The sequence below is a fragment of the Gossypium hirsutum genome, chromosome D07, assembly GCF_007990345.1.
Source record: "Gossypium hirsutum isolate 1008001.06 chromosome D07, Gossypium_hirsutum_v2.1, whole genome shotgun sequence".
NCBI classification, from domain to species: domain Eukaryota; kingdom Viridiplantae; phylum Streptophyta; class Magnoliopsida; order Malvales; family Malvaceae; genus Gossypium; species Gossypium hirsutum.
This window is the reverse complement of record NC_053443.1, coordinates 55,180,359-55,206,591: the sequence shown is the minus strand read 5'-3', so window position 1 is coordinate 55,206,591 and position 26,233 is coordinate 55,180,359. Positions and strand designations below refer to the sequence as shown.

Below are 26,233 nucleotides of genomic sequence, written 5' to 3'. Positions count from 1 at the left end.
TATTTAAACAAGTTTTATATTTTTGCCGGTGAAAGCATCATGGAGGCCGTTAAATTAGGAGTCGGATTGAATTTTGCCCTCTTTACTAAAAAAATTGGTAAATTAATCCCTGTATATTAGATCAAAGAGCAAAAGTCCTTCTGTTAGAAATTTCATCAATTTCTACTATTAAATTGGCCCTTGTATACCAAAATGAGGTACATGTGGCACGCCACGTGTAACATGTTCTATCAGCCATGCTAGGTTTTAATCATAAAAATGGATGAAATTTTTAGTTTGCTCTTAGTATAGGGAGCAAAACGTAATCTGGCTCCTAATACAGGGGCCCTCCATTGTACTTTTACCTAATTTTGTTTTTAAGCCACCAGTGCATATTAATATGTTTTTGGAGAAGCTTCTTGGGGATAGACTTTGAATACATGGCTCGGAGAGGAAATTTGTCTCCTGAAGTTGTATCCATAAAGCCTAACAGTTAGCAGTTATATCAGACTGGAAAAATTGTGAAAAGGAACAGAATCTATATTTCATTTGGAAAAGCTGTCATATCTGTGTTTTCTGGAAGTATTTACTGGAATTCCTTTGAAGTTGTTTGTTACAGGAAATGGCTGGTGGAACAGCTCCCCCTAGAGGAAGTGCAGCAGCAGCCGCAAGCATGCGTAGGCGGAGAACCACAAGTGGTGCAGCCTCAGGAGGGGCTGCTGGGACCATGCTTCAATTTTACACGGATGATGCACCAGGTCTCAAGATCTCGCCGAATGTTGTGCTTGTCATGAGCATCGGTTTCATTGCTTTTGTTGCCGTTCTACATGTTATGGGCAAGCTGTATTTTGTTCGTAGAGAGGCTTGAAAGGAATTTGTCGGCCAGAAAAAGAAAATATCAACAGGATTTATTTAGGAGTCTGAGTTGCAAAGCAAAACTGTTTCTTTTTATTATTAAAAACAAGTCTATTGTCAAAGGTGCAATTTTGTTTACATTGTTCTACTTGTTTGAGGAAGATGGTGCAAACTCAATTTCATATAATGTTAGGTTTTAGACTATGTTATTTCTACTCTTCCTTTATCTTGAATTATTTGTATTCAGCATTTATTTTGACTAATATTTGAACATGATACAAGGATATTCCAACCTTAGGTATCAATCCTACCATGTAGTCAAATATTTTGAATCATTAGGGTTAGGTACCAAATTAAATTATATATATATAAAAAATACAAATGTTAAATTAAAAATTGATTAGGTACAAAAGTCAAATATGTCATTATTCTAAAGAAAAATAACACCAGAAGGTTAAAGACTCTTCTTCATGAGCTAGTTTGGCCAAGCTTAAGCATTACACAAACCTTCATTTTATGTTTGTTCAAGCTTCGAAAGGTTTAAAATCTTGTCAAAATTAGCTCATATTTGTAAATGGCTAACATTAACCCATTTTAGCTCTACTTGTTTTTTAAAAAATATTTATATTATTTTTAATTTAATATTTAATAATTATATATATTTCATTTATTAATATTTTATTATAAGCATTTTAACCATTTTTAATATTTACATTATAATATTATATATTATTATTGATTTAATTTTTTTTGTGTTATAAATTAAATAATATATAAATATAATATAATATATTATAAACAGCTCGATCTAGACTTCAGCCTTAAATGCTCGAGCTCAAACCGTGGATTTAATTGTTGTGATTGTTGTTTGTAGATTTTTGTTGTTTGCAATTGAAATTGATTAAATTTATTGGAGCTGCCTTTTATTTGGTTAAAGAGGAAATTATAAGAACTCCATTGATATATGGATCTATTGGATTGGGTTTCTCTTCTGCCACAGTAACTACTTGTATCATGCTTCTTCGTACAAGTAGGAAATGCATGAACCTTAATTGCAAAGGACTAAGGAATGCGTCAAGAATTCAAGCACTTTGGTTAAAGATAGTGTTAAAATATGAATCTTTGAATTGCCACCTAATCATCCTATGGAATTGGAAGTTGAACTAAAGAAGATGGCACCGGTTAATGGCCAAGTCGTGCTATTGTTTCGAGCTTAGTATGGATGTTGTGTTGGCAGATTGGAGGTTCTAGTGTTACGGGGCTAGAACTTTAGTCTCACGTTCTGTACGGCCTTAGGCGATCCTTTCTATCAAATATGCTTAAGTCAACCTAACCACCACAAAGTGAGGATTCAACTAGAATTCCTCCAAGACACCAATTTATATAGCGGAAACAACTCTAGCCAAAAGAAAGCACAAAAGAACAGAAAGCCACAGAAAATAATCCACTAGAGGTGTTTGAATAAATGCTCTCAAAAAATTCTATTACTTTTAATAATTCAAGATACAATGAATGATTTACAAGTGAGAGGGAGGCTTTCTATTTATAATTGAGCTCTCCCAAAACCAACGGTCTAGATCAAGTTACATCGACGGACGAGATTAATCCATCCCTTAAATCTAGGGATTTACAAGATTACGTAATCAATTTACATAATCAAATCCAATTTAATCTTATGAGATATGATTCACCTAAATCTTCTAAGATTAGTTCCCATATTTACCAAGGTAGCCTATCTTTCTAAATCTACATCATTGGACCACCCAGACTTCAATCTGACAGGCTTCTCCAACAACTCTTTGAATCGGGCCAGTTCTTGTAGGCTAAATGAACCCCATATAATTGATAAACCTCAATGGGATGCACTTGGTGCGATGGTCACGAGCTTTGCACTTTGGCTCGTGACATTCTCCCTTATCCATTCTTGCAACACCCTCGTTGCGCCTTTAGAATGACACTGACTTGATTCGCCTTGGAACTCTCTTGTCGACTTGGCTCATTCTCGACTAGTCTTGCAATCGGGTTGTCCCTTCCTTCAGAACCTTCTCATTGGCTTTCGTCACCTCTTAATTTGAACCATTATACTCGTTGGTACATTTCGTTGGCAAGAAGTCTCCGCTCTAACTGGTCCCAATTTTGACTTGCTTCAATTGGAATCCTCTTGATTCACACTACTTGTCGAATTGCCCACAGTCCTTCGACCTCTTTGCTTAAGAACTTTGAAAGGGTCCCTATAATCTTGCTAAGCCAACAAGTCAGAATTCAAAATACTACCAAAGTGTTCGAAATGTACATGTAAAAATAGAATGTCGGTAATGATAATATATCGCAAAGAAAAGATAAATAAAAATAAAGAACACATAGATTTTACATGGAAACCCTTTCGGGAAAAAAAACCACGGGCAGAGGAGAAGAAAATTCACTATGTCGTCAAAATAATTACAAGAGGAGTAGATTATGTTTATTTATAGGCTTGTAAAACTATATTCTAATAGGATTGTAGTAAGATTGAAACACCTTATTCTAATCAATATCAAATAAATGGAGTTTAATAAGGTTTAGAAAACCTTATTCTAAAATAAAATAAAAGAAGTGTAGTTATATAGGGATTTTACTTTTATTTTATTTTACCACTGTATTTTATTTAAATAAGGATTCAGGTCACTTAATTCTAACAATCTCCACCTTGACACGAATTCTCAATGAACAAGTTCTTCATCGCGAACTCTTAACGAAAAAGTTCTCCACCTCTTCCATAAAACCCCTTAAGGGTTTAACTTCAACAATGAACACCAACCAAGTCTAAGAAATGCTCAAACTTGGTTATAAGAAGTGACTTACTCATCATATCTGTAGGATTTTCATGAGTACTAATTTTACTCACAACAATATCACCACGAGCAATAATATCACGAACAAAATGATATCGAAATCAATGTGTTTTGTTCTCTCATGAAACATTTGATCTTTTGTAAGGAAGATGGCATTCTGATTGTCACAAAATACTGTATTGATTTGAAGATCTTCATTGAGTTTACTAAAGAGTCCCTTCAACCAAATAGCTTCTTTACAAGCCTCAGTAATCGCCGTGTACTCAGGTTCAGTGGTAGACAAAGCAACTATAGTTTGCAAAGTGGCTTTCCAACTGATTGCACAACCTCCAATTGTAAATACATAACCTGTAAGAGATCTTCTTCTATTAAGGTCTCCAAGAAAATTAGCATCAACATACCCAATGATTCCATCTCTAGTTCTTCCAAACTGTAAGCAAACATCAATAGTACCTTGTAAGTACCTTAAAATTGATTGAACTGCTATCCAATGTTCTTTACCGGGATTCGCCATATCTATGCTAACTGCACTGACTGCATATGATGAATCTGGACGTGAACAAACCATAGTATACATGAGAGATATCACTACACTAAAGTATGGAACATGTGACATGTACTCAATCTCATCATCTGATTGTGGAGACAAAGCCGATGAAAGTTTGAAATGGCTGCTAAAGGAGTACTAACAGACTTAGCACTCTGCATATTGAACCTGTAAAGAACTTTCTAAATGTACCCTTTCTGAATTAGGTACAATTTACTTGCTTTTCTATATTTGAGAATCTTCATACCAAGTATCTTCTTTACTAGTCCCAAATCTTTCATATCAAATTCTTCACTTAGTTGGGCTTTGACCTTTCTTATCTCTCCTTTATCTTTCAATGTTATCAACATGTCATTAACATAAAGGAGTAGATACACAAAAGAACCATCACCATTTTTCTTAAAGTAAAACAACTGTCAAAGCTACTTTTTTTGAAATCATGAGAAGTCATAAAGGAATCAAACCTCTTGTACCACTGTCTTGGTGATTGTTTCAAACCGTAAAAAGACTTTTTCAGCAAGTAAACATAGTCTTCTTTTTTTAAGACTGTAAAACCCTTTAGTTGTATGTAAATATCTTCATCAAGTTCTCCATGCAAACATGTAGTTTTTACATCTAACTGCTTAAGCTCTAAATCATGCATGGCCATAATACCAAGCAAAGCTTGAATCGAACTATGCTTCACAACTGGAGAGAACACATCTGTGAAGTCCACTCTTGGAATTTGACTGTAACCTTTTGCAACAAGCCTTGCTTTATATCTGGGTTCTTCAACCCTTGGAGTCATCTTTTTCTTTTTAAACACCCATTTACAACGAATAACCTTTTTACCTTTAGGAAGTTTCACAAGATCCCATGTTTTGTTTTTGTGAAGTGATTTCATCTTCTTTTACATAGCAAACATCCACTTTTCTGAGTCTTTACAACTAATAGCCTCAGAATAATTAGATGGCTATTGGTTTGCATCAATATCTTCAGCCATATTTAAAGTATAAGTAACTAGATCAGCCTCGACATACTTTTTTGGAGGTTTAATTTCTTTTCTAGTTCTGTTTTTGGCGATAGAGTATTGTGGTGAAGAAGTAACTCTATTCTAAATTTTTGTACTGGCTTGAGGAGTCGACTCTGTTGTAGATTCTAGATTAATCTGATGTTCCACCTGCTTTTGATTTTCTTTATTGGAAGAACCTTTAAGAGATAAGTTAGGTAGCATAGTCGTTTCATCAAAAACAACATCTCTACTAATCACAACTTTTCTATTTTCAGGACACCATAACTTATACCCTTTTATACCAGCTTTATAGCCAAGAAAAACACATTTAATGGATCTTGGTTCTAATTTTTCATTATCAACATGAGCATACGCAGGACACCCAAAGATCTTTAAATCAGAATAGTCAACAGGATTACCAAACCATACTTCGTGTGGAGTCTTTTCTCAATGGCAACGAGTAGAGATCGGTTGATCAAAAAGTAGAGGCTGCTTCAGCCCAAAATAACTTTGGTAAGTTGGCATTTGACAACATACATCGAACCTTCTCTATGATCATTCTGTTCATTTGTTCTGCAACCCCGTTTTGCTGTGAAGTAAGACGAACTGTTAAATGTCTCACGATCCTTCCTAACTTGCATAGTTTATTAAACTCATCAGAACAGAACTCTAAGCCATTGTCTGTGTGGAGGTACTATATTTGTTTTCCCGTCTATTTTTCAAGCATAGTTTTTCAAGACTTAAATGTGGAAAACACATCACTTTTCTACTTTAGGAAGAACGCCCAAACTTTTCTGGAAAAATCATCAATAAAAGTTAGCATGTAATTAGCTTCACCTCTCGAAGGCACTTTGGATGACCCACACAGATCAGAATGAATATACTCTAATGTTCCCTTCGTGTTATGGATTCCTTTGGTGAATCCAACTCTCTTTTGCTTTCCAAAAACACAGTGTTCACAGAACTTCAATTTGCAAATTCCTTACCCATTAAGAAGTCCTCTTTTGCTCAATTCTGCTATGTCATTCTCACTCATATGCCCTAGGTGCATATACCAAAGTTTAGAAATATCATCATCTAACAAGGAAAAGAAAGTGACAGCTACATCACCAGTAACAGTAGAACCCTGCAGAATATATAAATTGGCGGTCTTTCTCTGCCCTTTCATCACAACGAGATAACCTTTGAAAATCTTTAAAACCTCACTTTTAACTATGTATTGTACCCTTTTAAATCGAGAGTACTCAATTAAATTAAATTTTTCTTCAAGTCTGAAACATGTCGTACGTCACTAAGTGTTCTGACAACTCTATCAAACATCTTAACTTTAATTGTTCCAACACCTGTGATTTTACAAGAAGCATTATTTTCCATCAAAACAACACTTTCAGACACTATTTTGTAAGTTGTAAACTAATCCTAATAGGGACTCATGTGGAAGGTGCAGCCTGAATCAATGATCTACTCCTTGCTCACTTTAAAATTGTTGACAGAAGCGACTAGAAGTTCACCATCACTCTAGTCTTCTACAACATTAGCTTCACCAGAATTTTTTGGTTGTTTTCCCTTTTAATTCGCAGCCTCTCTTTTGATCTTATTCTGTAGCTTATAGCACTTAGATTTAATATGCCCTTTCTTCTTGCAGAAATTACAAGTTTTACCTCTGTTTGAAGACTTCGATCTACCCTTAGATTTACTGCGAGAATTCTATTCCTGTGTCCTTCCACGATCATTACCAACATTCCGATCTTATCTTTCACGAACAATGAGACCCTCTCCTTGAGAGTCAATTTTAACCATAACATGCTCCATCTTATCATACGAGGTCAAAGAATCATAAACCTCATCAACTGTGAGAGACTCACTGTAATACCCCGAAAATTACTACAGTAAGAAAGTAAGATAATATCCTTGATATAGTAAAATAAGGAAATAAAGTGATAAAAAGGGTAATATTGAGTTATGTCAACATTGGGAAGTATATTATGACATATTAATTCAAGAAAAGATTAAATTGCAAAAGTGAGAAAAATTTTGTTGCCCAAGAGTAAATATTCAAAATTTGAAGGGCTAAAGTGTAAATACAAAAAATTTGAAGGACCAATAGTGTAAATATTTAAGGGTGGAATAATCTAGAAACTAAGGAAAATGGATAAATTAGGACCAAATTGAAAAGATGAAGAATTTTGAGGGACTAAATTACAATTTTACCAAATTAAGTGAGGACTCAAGGATGGAATTTCAAAAGATTATGAAGGGCAAAATGGTCAAATAGAGATAGAATTCTAGAAGGTAATGATGATGTTTGTGATATTTTTAATTAATTAATTAGATAAATGTTATTTAATTAATATTTTATTAAGAATTTTAGTATTATTTTATTATTAAATGATCAATATAAAAGGGAGGAAAGATGATGAAAAATCATCATCTTTCCATGCAACCAACGTTAGAAGAGAAGAGAAGAAAGAAAGTTTTGTTTTCTTTACAATTTGGTCATTTCACAAAAAATTCACTATTTTCACCTAGAAATCAAAAGAATTTTCATAGCTTCCAAGAGAGAAAAATAATAAGGAGACAATGAGGAGCTAGAATGTCAAGTTAGATTCAAGAAATAGAAGCTAGAGGAGAGAGAAAATCAAGTTAAAGATTGAAATCAATAGCATAAGATAAGAACATCAAGATTTCAATATATTTTTAAGTTTGTTATTGTTGAAAAAGTATGGAAATGATGTTATAGTAGAGTTTTCTTAAATCAAGTCTTATGTTCTTTATATATTAGTGAAGGGAAATAAGTGAAAATGATGGGAAATATTATAGAGAAAGGGAATAAGGAAGTTATAAATTTAGTAAACAACATCTTGCACTAAAACAGTTTTGGTCAGCAGCAGTAGGTTAAATTTGAAAAATCACCATAAATTGTGGAAATTAAATTAGAGGATAAAAAACAATATGAAATTAAATCTTGTTAAGTCTAATTTCTCATAGAAGAAATGGTGTAAGTAATGAAATTGTAAATCATGAGATATAATAAATTTTGTGAGACAAGGTCAGAATGAATTTGGGTTCCCCTATTCTGAATTTGGAAAATCATAAAAAATTGAATAAAAATAATTAGAGGCTTAAATTTATATTTTTAAAATCCTGAATGAGTCTATTTTCAATAGAAACAAATAAAAACATTATCCAAATTCTGTACAAAGAGATAATTAATTTTTAGTGAAGAGGGGTCAGAACTGTCAAACAGTGAAATAGGGGAAAATTTAAAGAATAAACTGTACTTATTGGCTGAACCAAAAATTCTAAAAATTTTATGGTAAGAAGATATGTGAGTCTAGTTTCATAAGAATGTAGCGGATCTTAATTCGGAGTTCCGTAGCTCAAGATATAAATAATTTAGTGACTATGAGTGAAGGTTTGCCGGGGTAAAAGGTTAGACATTTTGTCAGCACGAATGCTGTGGCAATTCTAAAAAGATCAAGTCAACACTCAATGCATACCAGTTTCGGCCCAACTATACTTGTACCAGAAATCAGTGCCATCAAACTTTGGACACTGTAAATAAGAGTATAGAGGTCCTTCTGTGTTGCTCACACGTGAAGGTATTCCCGCACATCCTAGATCCATTATGGGAGGAACAATCATGGTGTCTTTTGGGGAAAAACCAAATGGAAGGCCACCTAAAATGCCCTTCCCTTTGTCTTGAGAAAACCCAACAACAGTAACAAAGGGTGGATGACCCAAGTATTGTTCAAACAAGTTTTATAACTCAGATTTGATCTCACCGTAGAAATCATCTTGGAGTTCCTTTAAATGGTTGTCAAGCTTAGTGTCCCACTGAGATAACTCAATTCGAAGCTGAGCAACTTCCTGTTAAAAATGACCTATCTAGTTGTCACGCCTTCACCGGTCATAGAGGATCGATAGGCTCTGATACATTTATTACAATAGATTTAGAAAAGAAGAAAGCAAAAAATAAAAGAGAGAGAGATGAAGAAGAAATAGAATTCATTCACTGAAAATGCATAAACGTTCCATACATTCTCCTTCTGCTTAAAATGGAAACAAAACAACAATTATAGGCTATGTAAGTTGTTATTCGACAGTTGTAACCTCCTCTCTAACGCATCATTTCATTAACTAACAATACCCTAAAACTCACTATTTAACTTGACATAGAGGACTGACTAAAAATACATCGTTTTGTTAATTGTTTTCAGCAAAAACACGGCGCAACAATAACGGTTTTAACTGATTGAATTTTCCTCCATAACACCTTTCTTTCATTTATTTATGTCTTAAAGCATTTCTTTTGAATTGATTACGGTGATCTTTGAAGTTTGAAAATTTTGAAGTATTAGACTGTTGAAGCTTAAGGTAACTATTCAAATACACTTGATTATGCAAATACCCAGTAATTGCCGTTTTGGTGTTAGTTTTTTCCCTCACTTAGCCCGTTGTTCAAATTAATGGAGATTATTTGTGTATATAATATATAAACTTAAAAAATAGTGCTACATCAATATTTCTTTTTAGTACATTTTATATCAATAATTAAATTTGCAATTTACAAAAATTAAATCAAATTAAAATATCACATATAAAATTGCACAAAATCAAAATCAAAATCAAAATCAAAATCAAAATTCAAATATAACATGACATATTGTGAAACAAAGTTCATATATAATTTTAAGATTTATTACTACCTCTAAATTTCCTTAATTTTTTAAAAATAAATCTTACTGTGACCTCTTTTAAATGAACAATTATTATGAGAGATTGCTTGGGGGCCTGCATCGGCATTTGACAATGATGTGCAAAAGAAAATGGATTCTTTTTCCTTTCTTCAATAGCTATTTGACTAATACCACTCAAGGCTAAGTGTAAATGTCAAACATAGATATGTTCAAACTTTTAGAAGCTTTTTTCAAGCAATAAAAGACTAATACAGTAGAAATTTATTTGGAAGATTAAAAAGCCAACAAGCTCACCTCATATTAACAATGGTAATAGTAAGCTTTCTACTAACCTTTGAACAGAAAACTGAAAGAAAGCCCAAATTTATTTATCTACACTTGCAGCATTTTCAGGAACAAGCTCATCGCTGCAACTACTTCGTACCAGGATTTCTGCCAACTCACCTACTTGGCTATCAATTCCGTCGGGATTTCCACCATGTCAACCAACTCAGAAATCGATAGAATGTTTAAGTCAAAGATGGCTCACCATTGGTATTTGGCAGCAACAAGGACCTCCTCATATTTCTGAGCAGCATTGTCCCAACTGAGGTCTTGCATCATACCCCGTCTTCGAAGTCCGTCCCAACTCTCTTTGTACTCACGATATGTCAACAAGCAGTTCCCTAACGCATGTATCAACTTACTTGCATCAGCGCTGTCGAATGTCCAACCAAACCCCGACTCTTCAAATGGATTGAAAGGCTGCACTGTGTCCCTCAACCCACCGACAGCATGGACAACTGGAATTGTTCCATAGCACATAGCATACAGTTGGTTCAGTCCACAGGGTTCAAATCTTGATGGCATGAGTAAAATATCCACCCCAGCTGTTATACGATGAGCTGTCTCTACAGAAAACCCTACCCACCCCCGGACTTTGTCATGATGTTGGCCTTCAAACTGCCTAAGCAGCTCTTCCAAGTCCTGTCTGCCAGTGCCTAACATGACTAATTGCACATCCTGGTCCATCATCCAGGGAATTGCCTCAGCAATTATATCGACACCCTTTTGATGATCCAGTCTCCCAATAAAACCAATCAGTGGGACATCTTCACGAACAGGTAGCCCGAGCTCCTTCTGCAAGGCTGCCTTGCACTGAGCCTTGCCAGGCTGCAGTGTTTCGATGGAGTAGTTAGTATAACCATCTGATTTGAGGTGAACATCATGTTGTGGATTCCAGTCCTCCATATCGATTCCGTTCACTATACCTTGCAATTTCCAGTCACATTCATTTATGATCCCATGCAAACCCCAACCACCTTCCAAAGTTCTAATCTCCCAAGCATATCCATGGCTAACTGTGACCACTCTGTCTGCAGTCTTTAGTCCTGCTGCAAAGATATTGAAGTGCTCACCTCCGACAGGATCATATAACTTGAAAAGGTCCTTGTAGTGATCTGGGAGACCGACAAAACAAAAATCCTCCATGGGCCCCCGCCCCTGAAAACAATATCTGTTAGAATCCGTACAAAGAAATTCAGATAATTAAGCTCTAAAAGCACTTGTCATAATAGCAAATGCTTTCGAATTCTCATTCTCCAATCTCTTTCAGGAGATTAAGTCATGCACTTAGATGCAACAGAGCAGCAAAAAAATTATATTTTTCCATAGTTGTCCTCGATATAAATTAAATTTCAAGAGAGAATTGCAGACAAGGTATGTACAGTTATCATGATCCGTGGAATGCTCTATGCATTCACTTTTATTTAAGTATGCAATGCAAAATAACAAATGATTTTGTATAAAATTCTATTGGGCACAAGAACCAAGCAAAGAATTGAGGAAAAAATGAGAATACACTCTGATATAAGTTCTTAATTTTTATTAAGAACAAAGCAAAAATATAAATGACCTGATCCCTTTTTCCTATAAAATGATCAAATCAAGTGAATTAGCATAGGGCAAACCTGGTGAGCAATATTATGGACAACGAGAATGGATCTAGTGAAGGACATCAAACCATTGTCTCGATAATTAGCCTTCAAGTAGACTGGCAACAAGGCGGTATGCCAATCATTAGCAATGAAAACCAGATTTCCATCTCCATAGCAGACACCTCCACATGGAACATACCAAGGAACCTAAAAAAAACCGACTTCTTCACCATATGACACTATAATCTAATCAATCAATTATATTCAACAAAAAATGAGGCTGTGCCAGAAAATAAGAAAATGGACTTGAGAAAAACTTTAAGTTCCCCAAGAATAATATAAGTGTGTTCTAGCTTAGGATGTAAAGATGTAGCATAATCAGGTGCAAAGCAGAACAATATACTTTGGCAGTTGTTTCTAGAAGCTGTGTTGGAAACATGCTGATAAATCATAGTGAACTCCATGTTACATCCACCACGATTTATCTAAGTAGATTTCCTTTTTGCATGATTTATCTTAGTGAGAATAAGTTAGAGGCTATTTGAAACCTCACACAATCAACAATGCCCCTTTTGTAACTAGTCATTTTATTTAAACTCCGCAATGAGTGTGACTGTGTAACTTACTTTTCAACTCAAACATCAGCAATAATCCATCGGTTTTCCCTATCATGTCTATCCTACCAGATTACAGTATTTCTGCATAATTCAAGGTAATTTTAAAATATGTACCTCAACAGCTGCCTTGCAAAACAATACCATGCGCTTCAAAATATCCTGTACAATGAGACCAAAATCATGCAACATTCAAAATGCTGAATATGGTGAGCGAAGAAAAGCCATCAAGTTTATTGCATCTCCTAATTGGTAAGGTTACTTCTGTTCTAATACAAAATAGAGATTGCAAAAGACACTGTTTCAAACTAATGCATAGCAAATATTACACGCTTCTAGCACTGCCAACATCCGATCACACTAATGGAAGATCTTAAAGAAGTTATATAGACTTCTAAGGAAAAAATTTATAGTACTTATAATCACCCTTAGATTAACATTAATATTAACTTGATAGCAAATTTCCATCTTTTCCTTCTCTCAGGTTTATAACGCATTTGGCACATTTTGAACATAGAATATTATTCTGAAATTAAAATAAATTAAGACGTGTAATTACAACTTATTTGAATTACTAACCAATCATTAACAAACTACAAGAAAGCATATCCTACCTGTCGTTTTCCTGCATAAATGTTATACTGCATATGGCGAAACATAGGAGTATCCATGAATATGAAATCCACACCATCAATATAGACGTGGAAATATGATACTTCCATATCCTACAAATAACATATCATCAAAGATCATGCAGCGCAATAGCTTGTTTTGTTTAACAATCAAATGCTATGTTATTTACAACAGCTTGTGTCGTACCTGACCATCCACCTTATACTTCTTTCGAACTCCTATATCTTGAGGTTCAACATACTCAGCATATCGAGGTGCCACAACCTAAGTAAAAAGAAAGGAATTTACTAATGAAAGCATCTAAAGAGCCACAGGCATCTGTAGGATCATGGTTGGTAAAGTCAAACTATTCATGAACTGGCAGGTAATGAAACCATAAGAGAATGGTCACTGGATCAACTAGACAAAAAAGAAAATAGAAAATAGAAAGGTTTAGCTAAACTAAGCCTAAGATACAAATTTGCTTAAGTTGGTGAGACCTCCCGTGGATAGACTTTACATATGTATCGCAGTGCGAAGTATTTGATTTAACATAGAAAGTAGAAAAAGAAATACCATAACCCTGTGTCCCCTTCTAGCCAAAGCCTTTGGTAAAGAGCCGGCAACATCTCCAAGCCCACCTATAATAAGATTACAGCAGCCTCCAAGTTATATATCATCTATCTATCACAAAAAGAGAAGAGAGACTATCATCTCAAATTTATCTATAACTGGTATACTACCTGTTTTAGACCATGGGGCACATTCTATAGCTACTAATATAATGTTCATGACGTTTGCACCGGCTAGTGGTGGGGGTTTTGTACTTTCAACCGCAGGATCATGTAACTCACCAACCATTTCTAGGCTTGCTTTGGTCGAATTTTCATTCTCAATAGATGTAAGTAGGACAGCATCAGAGGAACTTGAGGGAAAAGAAGGAAGCACGTCAGACTTAAAAGCTTTCAAATCAGTGGTTTTCAGCAGTTCGGTAGAACCTAAATCTGAGGAGGCCTTTTCTGAAGACAAATGTACTTCAGGTTCATCATCAACTTCATCTGAAGGTCGTATCTCCGATACGTCCTTCACAGTTGAAGTAACATGACTGCTTGAAAGAATGCTCCCATTTTTGTCTTCAACTGTACTAATAGAGCTGCTTGAAGTGAGCTCCACATCAGGAAGAGACTTATCCCTCTGCTCATGAAAAGCTTCATCTTCATCTAAGTCAGTAATATTACTTTTTATGGATGAAACCAATTTCCTTCTTTCTGCAATCTGCCATGAATAAAGAAGATAAATAGCACCATTTTGATTTCAATTCTCGCGAAAGGATACAGCAGGAAAACTCGTTTATAGCATTGTGATTCCAATGGAATCCTCTCCCCTCTCTCTTGAACTATAAAGGCAGCAATGTTCTTATATACCCATTGAAAGCTACAAAGAATACTGGCTAAATTTACATGATGATTCAATGGAGTGTCATTGCAAGTTAGGTGTAAAGTCTAAAAGTTCCTATTCCAGAAAGGGTCACAATTCCTTTACCCAAATTCATTTTAATCTTTGTTTGTTGCACACTATACCACTTACAAAGTTCACATTCAAGGTAAATAAACAATCACAGCCTACAAAATAAAACAATTATACATTAAAAACCCATTTCAATCCAATGGCAACATTTACAATGAAAAACACAAAATTTAAGAAAAGTCACTTTGCAAGGCAAGTACCTTCTTGCTCTTCTTAATTGTAAACTGAAGTGAACCCTCTGGGTCATCACCAGCAATTCTCACAGGCTTAAGCCTCCAAAGCTGCCCTCTATTACAAAACAAAGAAACCCCACTAGTTGAACCACTAAAAACAGCCAAATTTTCAATCTTTGTTGGACTCAAAGTTGAGGAAGTGAAAACATGTCTACTTTTTCTTTCAATGATAAAAGTGGAAGAACCGCCAATGGAAGCCATTTCCTAGTTCTAGAAACTATGAAACAAAATAAACCATAAAGAACTGAAAAAAGGGAATTTATTTTAACAATCAAGAAGATGATTTGGGAAATGGGAATGACCAAAAAGGCCAAAAAAAAAGAAGAAGAAAAAGTTTAATTGTTTTTAGAAAAATAAAATAGCTTTTTTTATATATATATATATTGAAATAGTGGGAATAGACACTAACGGAGGAAATTGGGATTCGAGAACAGAGAACAGAAGAAAAAGGGTGAATGGCAAATCAAAGAGCGGAAAGGTCAGGTGTTACATCAGAAAATGATGAGAAAACATGAAAAAAAAATGGGATTTCTTTGAACGTAAATGAAAGAACGCTACATGTTTCTTTTATTCAAAATATGTATGTTATCATATATTTTAACTTCAATAATATAAATTTTAATATTATTTATTATTAAGTAGGTATGAATTTTTGGCAATGCCTGAGTGTGAGCTCAAGATGTTATCAAAGCACCGTATTCATTTTTTTCATGTGTGTTAGGAAACAATCCTTTATAGTACATGTAGAGTACCCTCATACTCATAGAAGTAGAGTTCAATTTTAGAGATTCGACCCGGAAATTTATTTGGCCTACTCCCATGAGCCTACATATAATAAAATTAGATATTATAAGTGTTAAATGCACATAATTGAACTCAAAATGAGCTTACATTTAATAATCAAGGTTAAAGACTATCAATCACGGAGCAATATTACGGATCCAAGATCAAACTACCAAAATGTAAGGCAAGTCAATATTAAATGCATATAGAACTCATACATAGATTCTATGTATGGATACTTAAGTCTTCAACTTGGGCCACAACATTGTTTTGAGAATTCTGAATAAGTTGAAACTCGTTTTGGGTTTCAGACACTTTTAATTGCCTACAAAATGATTCTAAATGATTTTAATATGTTTCTAAACCTCCAATATTGTTTTAAACTTAATTTTATGATTTTATAAAAATGATTTAAGGTTCGAAATTTTAAGGATTTTTAAGAATTTTGTTTCATGTGCTCTCTAGTAAACCAGGACGATGAAGTGTGTTACAACCGAACTTTTGTATTATTTGTAGTAATAAATTTTATCAACTTAGTACTTGTGTGTTTTCGGGTAAGAGGTGCTGGTTGTTTCTCGGCTTTCAAGTAGCATGATTTTCTCCGCTATTCTCAAACTTTTGGTTTGCTTAGAGAGTGGGCTCTAATTACACGAATCGAACACACAATGAAAACTTTTAGTTTTCATGTGGAGAAACTTAAATCTCTCTATAGGCTAGAAGCCTAACTTGAGTACTGCTAAAAAGTAAAATTTACTTTGAAATAAATCTCACTATAATCCAACAGAGTAACTACTCTTAAAGTGGTGTGTATTTGGCTTAGCCCATAATCCCTATGGAAAAACCACAAAAGTTTTACTTGAATAAAAGGAGACAAAATAATAACATTTTAATAGAAAACATTGTGCCCCACTGGGATTACACAAGGTGAGCAGTGATACCCCCACTCTCGAAACCCTAGGTGCTGCCCATCACATGTTTAATGAGCATATTGGAACCTTTTTGTGTATTATGTACAAATTATACATGTTTTCTGGTATTCAAACCAACTTATATAGTTTATCCAACCAGATAACAAAATTTTTATTCTAAAATATTATTTATTTAATAAATTTAAATAATCTATGCAATTTAATTATCTTCTCAACCCAATTCTAATTTCATTAAAGTTATGACAACTTTATTGTACCAAAATCTATAAGTAAATAAATCTAATTATCTTATTCTGTAAAACTACGATGACTAATTAATTTAATTTTCACTTTTAACTTCAATTATTTAATTATAATCAATTAAATAATAATTCAAAGAAATTAAATTAATCACCAAGTCATCTCTAGCCTTATGTCAGAAAATGCATTTGCTACGAATAGTGATACATACAATCTATTTCTCTATTCGTCGTTTTCATTCATTCATCATATTGGTTCAAATGCAATTTGTAAAGGATTGTGTTGAGTTAGTGGAGGGACTGGTTGGATATATATAATTAGCTCTTAAACAATTTGTAATTAAGTTCTGACTCTTTGTCTATTAACAACAATATTATTTAGTCATGAAGTCAATCCACTAAAAGTACCATGACTAAACTCTCCATTACTATATACAATTATGAAAGCAACTTATTTTTTGTATGTCTAATGATTGTGTTATAAGTGTGCTACCCACATAGAATATCCTTAATATTTTTGGGTTAAATTCATTCACCCAATATGATCCTATTTTACCTTATGGTAACCATTACATTTTCTTTCATGAAAAAATCAATTACTAATAAATAATTATTAAATAATTTGTCTTAAACAAACAACCCGCGGTCACGTTACTTTTCCATCAACCATGCAATGTCAATGAGATGATACCATTTACATTTTATTAGGCTATGAATTTTGTTTTTTATTTTTTAAAGTAAAGTTACACCATAAGTTGTCCAACATACCAACTTTTGACTCTATTATCAATTGAGCTCAGATTTTCAACATGTTAAAGTATATGAGTTACATACGCATAGTCAGTTACTCACTCAAGATTGAGGTAAATCACACTATGAACGTCACAATTGAATAAACCCATAAACAGATCTAGGATAAATTCAATTTGGGTCTTATTAGATGTATTGTTAGTCCAAACAATCACACTTATGTCTCTATCTTCTAAGAGTCATCTGTTTCGGCACCCAAAACAATATATCTCCCCAGTTGGGTTTGATAGATAACATGTTAGTCTCTTGAATCAATTTTCCCAATTTTGATTCTTCAAACTACGGTTGATTTAGATTGCCTATTAATATAAGTTGTATTCTCGCATCATGATTAAATCGCATGATGTAACTTAATATTAGTTAAACATTAGATAATCAATGAACCAATATTTTCTTCTACATTTTGATTTGTGTGCAAAAACCATTGAGGACAAATACAAAAGATAATAATATGAATGATGAAATTTTATTAAACCAATCTATTCGAAAAATTAACAGAATATATGACAAAAGTAACTATATTGAGGGCAATAGATCCTAATAGTTTTTTGCTCTCAAAACCTCGTTTTTGTATTAGACATATCCAAATAACCCGATAATGATTCAAAATGATTCTAAAAATGTATTCAAAGCTTTGTAAATGTTAAAAATTGATTAAAAGGGTTTATAACGAGTGGGAAAATGATGTTTTAAAGAAAGAAATTGTGTAAAATGATAAAGTGTCAATATGACATCACTTATCCATGCCAATTGTGGGGTTGGATAAGGGATGTTACATCATCGATAGCAAATTTCAATATCATTCCGAAGTTGGTTGCGTCCTTGTTGAAAAGATGGAGGCAAAAAATGTTTACATTCCATTTTCCTTTCGAGGATGTGACTATTACGTTAGAAAATGTTGCTTTAATAATCGACCTTCCAATGTGTAAATAGATTTTTTTTTCCAAATCGGCATCATACCTTCTGTACGACTAGGTGGAGTGTTCTGGTCAATTCTGTCTACCAAATCATCAACCGTTAATAATCAAACCGATCAATATTGGTTTTTGTTAACGAAAGGAGCCAATTGATTTTTTTTAGAGGATCGAGGGCTCAATTAGGTGCAGTTTTTTATAATGACTCAACCCTACTAAGTACATGATAAAACATTAGAGGTGTTCATTCGGTTAACCGACTCGAAATAACATTAACCGAATTAACCGACCTTTCAAAATATTTAACCGTTAACCGAACTGAAATTTTTTTCAAAAAAATTAACCGAACCGAAATTTTTTCGATTAATTCGGTCGGTTAACCGAATTAACATTTTTTATTTTTGGTTAAAAATTAACCGAATTAACCGAATTACCCGAATCAACCGAATTACCCGAATTACCCGAATTAACCGAATTACCCGAATTAACCGAATTACCCGAATTAACCAAATTAACCAAATTGAATCACTACATAATTAAATTATTTTTAGACTTTTAGACTTTAGTTTTAGTCTTAGTTTTAAAATTTTATTTTTATTTATTAAATTATTTGTAATTTAATTTTATGATTGGGTTGAGTTGGGTAATTGGGTTGGGTTGAATACTTGGGTTTAGGTGAATAGTGGGCCTATTTATATATTATAATTTTATTTATTAATTTTTTCGGTTAACCGAAAAAATTCGGTTAACCGACCGGTTTCGAACCGAATTAACCGTTAACCGAAAAATTAAAAAATAATTAACCGACCCCCGACCGAAAAAATTCGGTTAACCGACCGATTAACCGAATTCGGTCGGTTAACCGAATTTTTTCGGTTTTACCCGAATTTTGCACACCCCTATAAAACATGTCTATTGCTAGTATTGAATTGAATACATGTTAAGCATGATTATTACTAGTGTTGAATTAAATACATGTTAAGCATGAGTACTGCTAGTGTTGAATTGTTCTATTACAAAGCATGCCATATTGCATTGCATGGAGTGGGGCGATATGTACAAGTGGTAGTTTAATAATTTGCAAATAATGGTGGCTTGTCCACAAACCCAGTGGCAGTTTTTATTTGCAAATATGTGGTTTGTCCATGAACTAAGTGGCAATTTATCTGCAAATATTTTTATCTAAAAATACTATTGGTTTGCCCAAAATTTTTACAAACAAAGTGGTAGTTTATCTACGAATCAATGGTCATTTATCCACAACCCGGTGTATAAGGTTGGATGAGTTCTGGGGGAGCTTATAGTGTGGTGTATAGCGAAGTTGGGTAAGACCTTTTTTGATAAACTGAAATTGCATTACCATTCATAAGCATGTGCATACAAAACTATAAATTCTAAAATATTATAGTGATGTGTTAATATGAAAAACTAATACTATGAATTGTGAATTGTTATATGAATTTGATTATTCTAAGATTTGTTATTTTGTATGCTATGATTATTGTTTCACATTGATTTTCTTATGAATGAACGCACACTGAGCTTCTTAAGCTCACCCCCTTTAATTTTCATCTTTACAGATAACCCACCAAGTTAGGACGCAGACACAACATCCGGAAGGCTCAACTCTGATTGTGTTTTTTTTTCATTAAAAATATTTTAGTTTCATTATTAACAATTTTTGTTATTCAGAGGCTATATTGTCTTGGGTGCCGAAACGGATGACTCTTAGAAGATAGAGACATAAGTGTGATTGTTTGGACTAACAATACATCCAATAGGACCCAAATTGAATTTATCCTAGATTCGTTTATAGGTTTATTCAATTGTGACGTTTATAGTGTGATTTACCTCAATCTTGAATGAGTAACTGACTATGCGTATGTAACTCATATACTTTAATATGTTGAAAATCTGAGCTCAATTGATAATAGAGGCAAAAGTTGGTATGTTGGATATATGACTTATGGTGTAACTTTACTTTAAAAAAAAAAACAAAATTCATAGCCTAATAAAAAGTAAATGGTATCATCTCATTGATATTGCATGGTTGATGGAAAAGTATCTTGACCGCGGGTTGTTTGTTTAAGACAAATTATTTAATAACTATTTATTAGTAATTGATTTTTTCATGAAAGAAAATATAATGGTTACCATGAGGTAAAATAGGATCATAGGTTTTAGGATTTATTTGGCATGTATGACTTTTACTTTGATTTTAGCATTATTGAAATTTGAACTTGTTTTAAATTTGCATGAAATCTGGTTTTCATTAATAACTATGTTCAACATCACTTTTCCGATGCATTATTGAGTGAATAGTTTTTGAAATAAAGTACATAAAACTAGAAATCAACATTTGCTAAGGAAACCCTAAAATCAATCGTTTTGGAAATAAAATTGTAACTTTTAGTAAAAAGAAGATAACACGCTAAGTTTTTCTTCAAAAATAAACAAAAATTTTAAAATGACTGTTTCATAACATCTATAATCTTAGTGGGTCATTTCGGTGACCAGTGTAATCTCCTGATTTTAGCCTTAACGCTAGGTCAAGTTGGGGAGATTACAAATATACAAATTTGAAACTATATAAGAAAGTAAATACAAACGATATTTGCACTAAATTAATGGTTATATTTAATAATAATGATTAAAAATAATTATTTAAATTTAAATTTAAATTTATTTTCAAAATAAATCCACAAAATGTTTCTCATTTGCACCAAACAAATCATAAACAAATAAAAACGGATTTAAGATTACTTGCTTCATATAGTGTAAACAACTTACAACAATTAAAAAAATATATAATATTATATTATCTCATCATCAATTGAAATAATTTCTCTCTCTCTGGTACCATTGTTGTTCGAATATGTTTCGCTATTGCCTCTTCAAAGAATCATGGTTTTAATGCTCCATTCTTTTTTATATAATTCTAACTTATTGTTGTTAACAATCTCCTTTTCTTTCTTTTTTCTACGAATAATTTTTCTTAGATGTTGAATGTTATTTAGAAAGTTAAAGTTAAATTTTAATTGGTATATAATACTAATACTAATTAAGTGATAATTAAGATGCTTAGAGTTCTATTTTTAATTAATAATTCTATTTTACATTAATAAAATTAACACTACTTTTTTTTAAAAACAATGAAGTCATTTTTTATAATAATATCAAAATTATTTTTAACTAATAATTGTAAATAAAATTTCAATTATAATTATCACAAATTTTTCTTAGAGTTCTATTAATTATTTATTTTAAAATTAGCAAAACTTTGTTTATATAAAAAAATTTAAAATTAATAATTGTAAATTATATTATATTATTTTTAAATATATAATTATCACATTTTTTATAAAATTATAATTATTTTTAAATGTATAATTATCATAAATTTTATTTTAAGTAAACTTTTTTAACTAATAATTCTAAATTAAATATTATAATTATTTTTAAATGTCAATTTAGTAATATGATGAAAGAAAAGGATATTCTCTTCGGTTCAAAAGTTTTTTCTACCTCGTGCTTTTATATATATTATAAATTATATATTCTTATATTTTTTATAATTTTTTAATTTTGTAATTTAGTAATATAAAATATATTTGTAATAAAATATAAACAAAAAATAATGGTTAAATGGTCAATAAGCCCAAACATCCAAATCCATAAAATGGGCTTTTTGTAATGAACATGCCCAAATCACTTGCCAACCAAAAATTTAAACAAGTCCAATCAACAAATAATTTTATGGGTCTTAGGACACCCCTTCAAATACTAGGCAAAAATGGATAAAAGTATTGTGAAGGTTTTTGTACTAGAAGTTAGATTACATTTTATCTATTTAACTTAAAAAATTCATTGATCCCTGAGCATTAAATTAAAAAGAAAATTGATCATTTATATTAAAAAAAACTATTTGTTTGTACTGTTAAAATTTATCGTGGCTGATGGAATAATCAGACAGTGACACGCGGTGTACCATGTGTACCTTAGGCTAATGTAAAAGGATTAGTTTTTAATAATAGAAATGGATAAATTTTTTTTTACAGATTCTTTGATCTAACGTAAAAGCACTAATAATTTATCTATTTTTTGAGTAAAGAGTCAAAATACAATCTGACTCTTAATATAGAAATGTTTCATGACACTTTTACCGTGAAAATGGACTTAAAAGGTCGAATGCATTTATTTGGACCCGAACTATTTTATTTTATGTACACATACCCGATGACAAAGTTGGAAGACATTATAGGCAAGCATTTCATGCAAGAACATGTCACCATGCTAAACATCCAATATAAAATCAATAGATATTAAACAAAAAGAATTAACTTTATTATAAAATCTCTCAAATATGAGAACGTAAGTATCTTGTTGAACTTAAAATAATTGTGGGACAAGTAGCAATCACCAGCAAAAAATGAAGAAAAATACAAGGTAAGGTCTTAAAGCAAAAGTTTTCCATTCCTAGAAAAAAGGATAACTAATTGATAACCTAAATTGCCTTTATTTGTGTATATGTATGTATATATATAAAATATGAAAGTATGCATAGATTGGGATATTTTCCAAAATGGACATCTACCCGACTGAATTCTACGTATACCCGAAGGATTGTTCCCTCTATACTCAATGCCTAACTTCATAAATGAAAAAATATCTGCTAACTCACCCTCGCATGCTGAATATCTAACCTTTTGATAGTATCAAGCTCTAACTACATTTCCCTTTATGAATAATGAAGTGTTTGGAAATATATTTTTAACATTCTTGACCTACTTCAACTATGGTAAATAATGGCTTGGCTGATAGAATAACCAATTAGTTGCACGTGGATGAAATTTTTAATGATAGAAATGGATGTAATTTTTAACAGAAGGACTAATTTCCTCTTTGATCTAATGTACATGGACTAATTTGCCCATGTTTAGAAGAAGGGACAAAATGCAATCCAACTCCTAACACAAGGGCAAATTAGTTCTTGTATGTTAGATTAAAGAGCAAACTAGATATTCTGATAAAAAATTCATTCATTTCTACCGATAAAAACTGGTCACTATACATCAGAACGAGGTACATGTGGCATGTTATGTATAACTATCTTGTTATTCTGCCAGTCATGCCAGTTTTTAACAATAAAAATAGATGAAATTTTTAACAAAAAGACCAGTAATCTGACGTACATAGACTAATTTATCCAAAATACAATCTGGGACTTCCATGATACTTTGTCTTGTATTAATATATATTTTGTAGGGTATTGTTGTATGCAAATGAAGTCATGGAATGTTAAGATTCAAATTTCATAATTAAAAGAGGAATGGTATAAGCTTATTGAATTAAACTATAAAACAATGTTGCTTACAGTTTTTATTATAATTTCTCACCACAATAGAGAATACAATTTGTAAGGAATTTTCATTACAATTTTTTGTTTTCAAACATAGTGGGATTTATACAAGAAAAGCGTTGAGTATTTCAGTTTTAAGTTAGAAAATTTTAACTCAAACAACCTTTTAGTTCAAACCCAAGTTAGATTAAGCTTTTTAATTGCCTTTTAAGTACATCACTAGCACATACTTTCCCATCATTAACAACCAGCAGATTAGACCACATTAGGAAATATTCCATTAGTGATTAGATATGTGGGCCTTTCAACTTAATTACAAAGTAATCTAATTATCATACAAGATTAGACTTCCACATCTATGAAATAATATCCCATGGATTTTATTTTCCCTCAGCTTCACAAGATAATGTTGCTGAATTGTTTGGTGTAAAAACCCCATCAATATATCTATACAGAAATTAGATAAATAAAACAAGAAAATTTGGAATTTAAATCACTTAATTTGCTAAGATTAAAAGCAAATTTACAGCTGAAAAACAAGTTAATTTCAATCCTATCAATTTGTTACCATAGGTTAATTAATCATTCAGTTATTAATTTTGGTAAAAGGGGTTCTCGTATTAGGAGTCAGATTGTATTTTATCTTTCTACTTTAAAAAATGGACAAATAAGTCCCCGTACATTAGATTAAAGAGAAAATCGATCATTCTGTTAAAAATTTCATCCATTTTTGTTGTTAAAAATTGGTTCCTATACAACAGCATGGGGTGCACGTGACACATCACATGTCACTGTCTAGTTATTCCAACAACCTCGCCAGTTTTTAATCGTTTAAATGGATAAAATTTTTAACAGGAAGGACAAATTTTCTCTTTATTTTAATGAATAGGGATTAGTTTGTCTTTTTTGAGTAGAGAGAAGAAAATACAATCTGACTCTTAATATAGGGATTTCTATGATACTTTTACCATTAATTTCTAATTAAGAATCATGAATTTCCAAAATAAAAACTACAATCACTTTAAAAGTAGTGAATTTTTCATAAGCAGATCATGAAAACTCTTATTGTAGTTAGCCAAAATCATTATCTAAGTACTGAGCTAATTTATGATCCACTAAAATATAATCTAAAATTTTCAAGCAAAGGTCAACCATTGATCATCAATCATGGAAGAAAACACCCATTAATGTCTTCATAAAAACAAACATAAATACAAATACTTTTGATCTCTTAATATGATAGAAAAAAAGCTATGAAAGAAACCCATTCTTTCAAGAAACATATATATATATATATAAAAGCAGAATGCAAATATATAGGTAGATTACATTATTAAAGCCTTCCATTTATACAAGCATGAGAACTGATTTTATTTAATAAAGCTACATATATATTATGCTCCATTGGAAGGAGGAGGTGATGAACAGTCACAAGCTACCTCAGTTTCAACTTCCCTTCTATGGAAATTCCTATGGCAGCCGCAAGCAGCACAAGTAAGGGCTGCAGTTGTTCCTTCTTCACCGCTGGCCATGAATTCCCGGCACCCATCAACAGCATAACCTCCGACCCCGGCGGCATGATTCTTTTGGCACTCTGCATATCTCACACTTCTACTTGTCAACGATGAATTGGTGCTGCTGCTTCTTGGTGGCTCCTCCCTTCTCAGTACCACTTGTCGCTTCCTCATTTTCGTCGATCGATTCCCAAATCGTACTGAAATCCAATAATCAAATTTCGATCAATGATCAAACACAAAAAGAAAAACGCATAAAAAGGTCATAAAAAGGGAAGTAAAAAAAGAGAGAGAAATTTCAGAATACTATACTAAGAGAAGGAGAACCTTTTAGTCTCATGTATTGGACATAGCCCTAACCCTAAATTACATATTTATAGCATAGCTTCTTACTTGAGAATGGGTATTTCTGATTTGTTCTTATTTAATTTCTCAATAGTAAACCCTAGACTGGTCGTTGTGAAATGATTCTCTAAACTGCCTTAACAACACATTAGAGTTTAGTGTTATATATATATATATTAAAGCTATTGCCATTAAGCTAAGGCAAACCCTAAAATGGTGATAAAACCTTTTTTTTATTTAAAACAGTGATTGGTTATAAAGGGAAAATGAATAGCTAAGCTTTAGCTTTTTATTTTTATTTTATGTTTTCTTAATTTAATTTATACGGTTTGACTAGGAATGACAAAATCCACGTGATGAATTTTAAACCAATTTACTTTTAATGAAGTGATCATGGTAATTGCTTGTCCTAGCTCATCCTGTTTCACTATATGAAAATATCATTTTATTCTTATATATAGACTATTAAATAAGTAAAAATATAATAATATATTATAAAAAAATCTGTATGCTTTACGTTGAAATATTTAGTTGA

General features: G+C 32.2%; 3 protein-coding genes across 5 annotated transcripts; 1 reads left to right on the top strand and 2 right to left on the bottom strand.

Annotated features, from left to right (window-relative positions):
* Nucleotides 1–585: 585 nt before the first annotated feature.
* Nucleotides 586–1,049, top strand: LOC107940768 (protein transport protein Sec61 subunit beta). Its single transcript, XM_016874218.2, has one exon. It carries the CDS (start codon nucleotides 602–604, stop codon nucleotides 845–847), a length of 246 nt encoding a protein of 81 aa, XP_016729707.1. The 5' UTR covers nucleotides 586–601; the 3' UTR covers nucleotides 848–1,049.
* Nucleotides 1,050–10,021: 8,972 nt separating this feature from the next.
* On the bottom strand, nucleotides 10,022–15,392 carry LOC107940767 (granule-bound starch synthase 2, chloroplastic/amyloplastic). The gene is made up of 8 exons (XM_016874216.2): nucleotides 14,773–15,392; nucleotides 13,789–14,320; nucleotides 13,622–13,686; nucleotides 13,253–13,330; nucleotides 13,048–13,158; nucleotides 12,551–12,595; nucleotides 11,853–12,026; nucleotides 10,022–11,385 (listed from the first exon to the last, which is right to left on the bottom strand). The coding sequence occupies exons 1-8, from the start codon at nucleotides 15,004–15,006 to the stop codon at nucleotides 10,429–10,431; spliced, it is 2,196 nt and encodes a 731-aa protein (XP_016729705.1). The 5' UTR covers nucleotides 15,007–15,392; the 3' UTR covers nucleotides 10,022–10,428.
* Nucleotides 15,393–25,007: 9,615 nt separating this feature from the next.
* On the bottom strand, nucleotides 25,008–25,877 carry LOC107940763 (mini zinc finger protein 2). Of its 3 annotated transcripts, none has more exons than XM_016874213.2 (2): nucleotides 25,747–25,877; nucleotides 25,008–25,553 (listed from the first exon to the last, which is right to left on the bottom strand). In XM_016874213.2, the coding sequence occupies exon 2, from the start codon at nucleotides 25,525–25,527 to the stop codon at nucleotides 25,234–25,236; it is 294 nt and encodes a 97-aa protein (XP_016729702.1). In that variant the 5' UTR covers nucleotides 25,528–25,553; nucleotides 25,747–25,877; the 3' UTR covers nucleotides 25,008–25,233. The 3 variants fall into 3 exon arrangements, with proteins under 3 accessions (XP_016729702.1, XP_016729701.1, XP_016729700.1); XM_016874212.2 differs by having other exon boundaries at nucleotides 25,681–25,840; XM_016874211.2 differs by having other exon boundaries at nucleotides 25,666–25,838.
* Nucleotides 25,878–26,233: the final 356 nt, after the last annotated feature.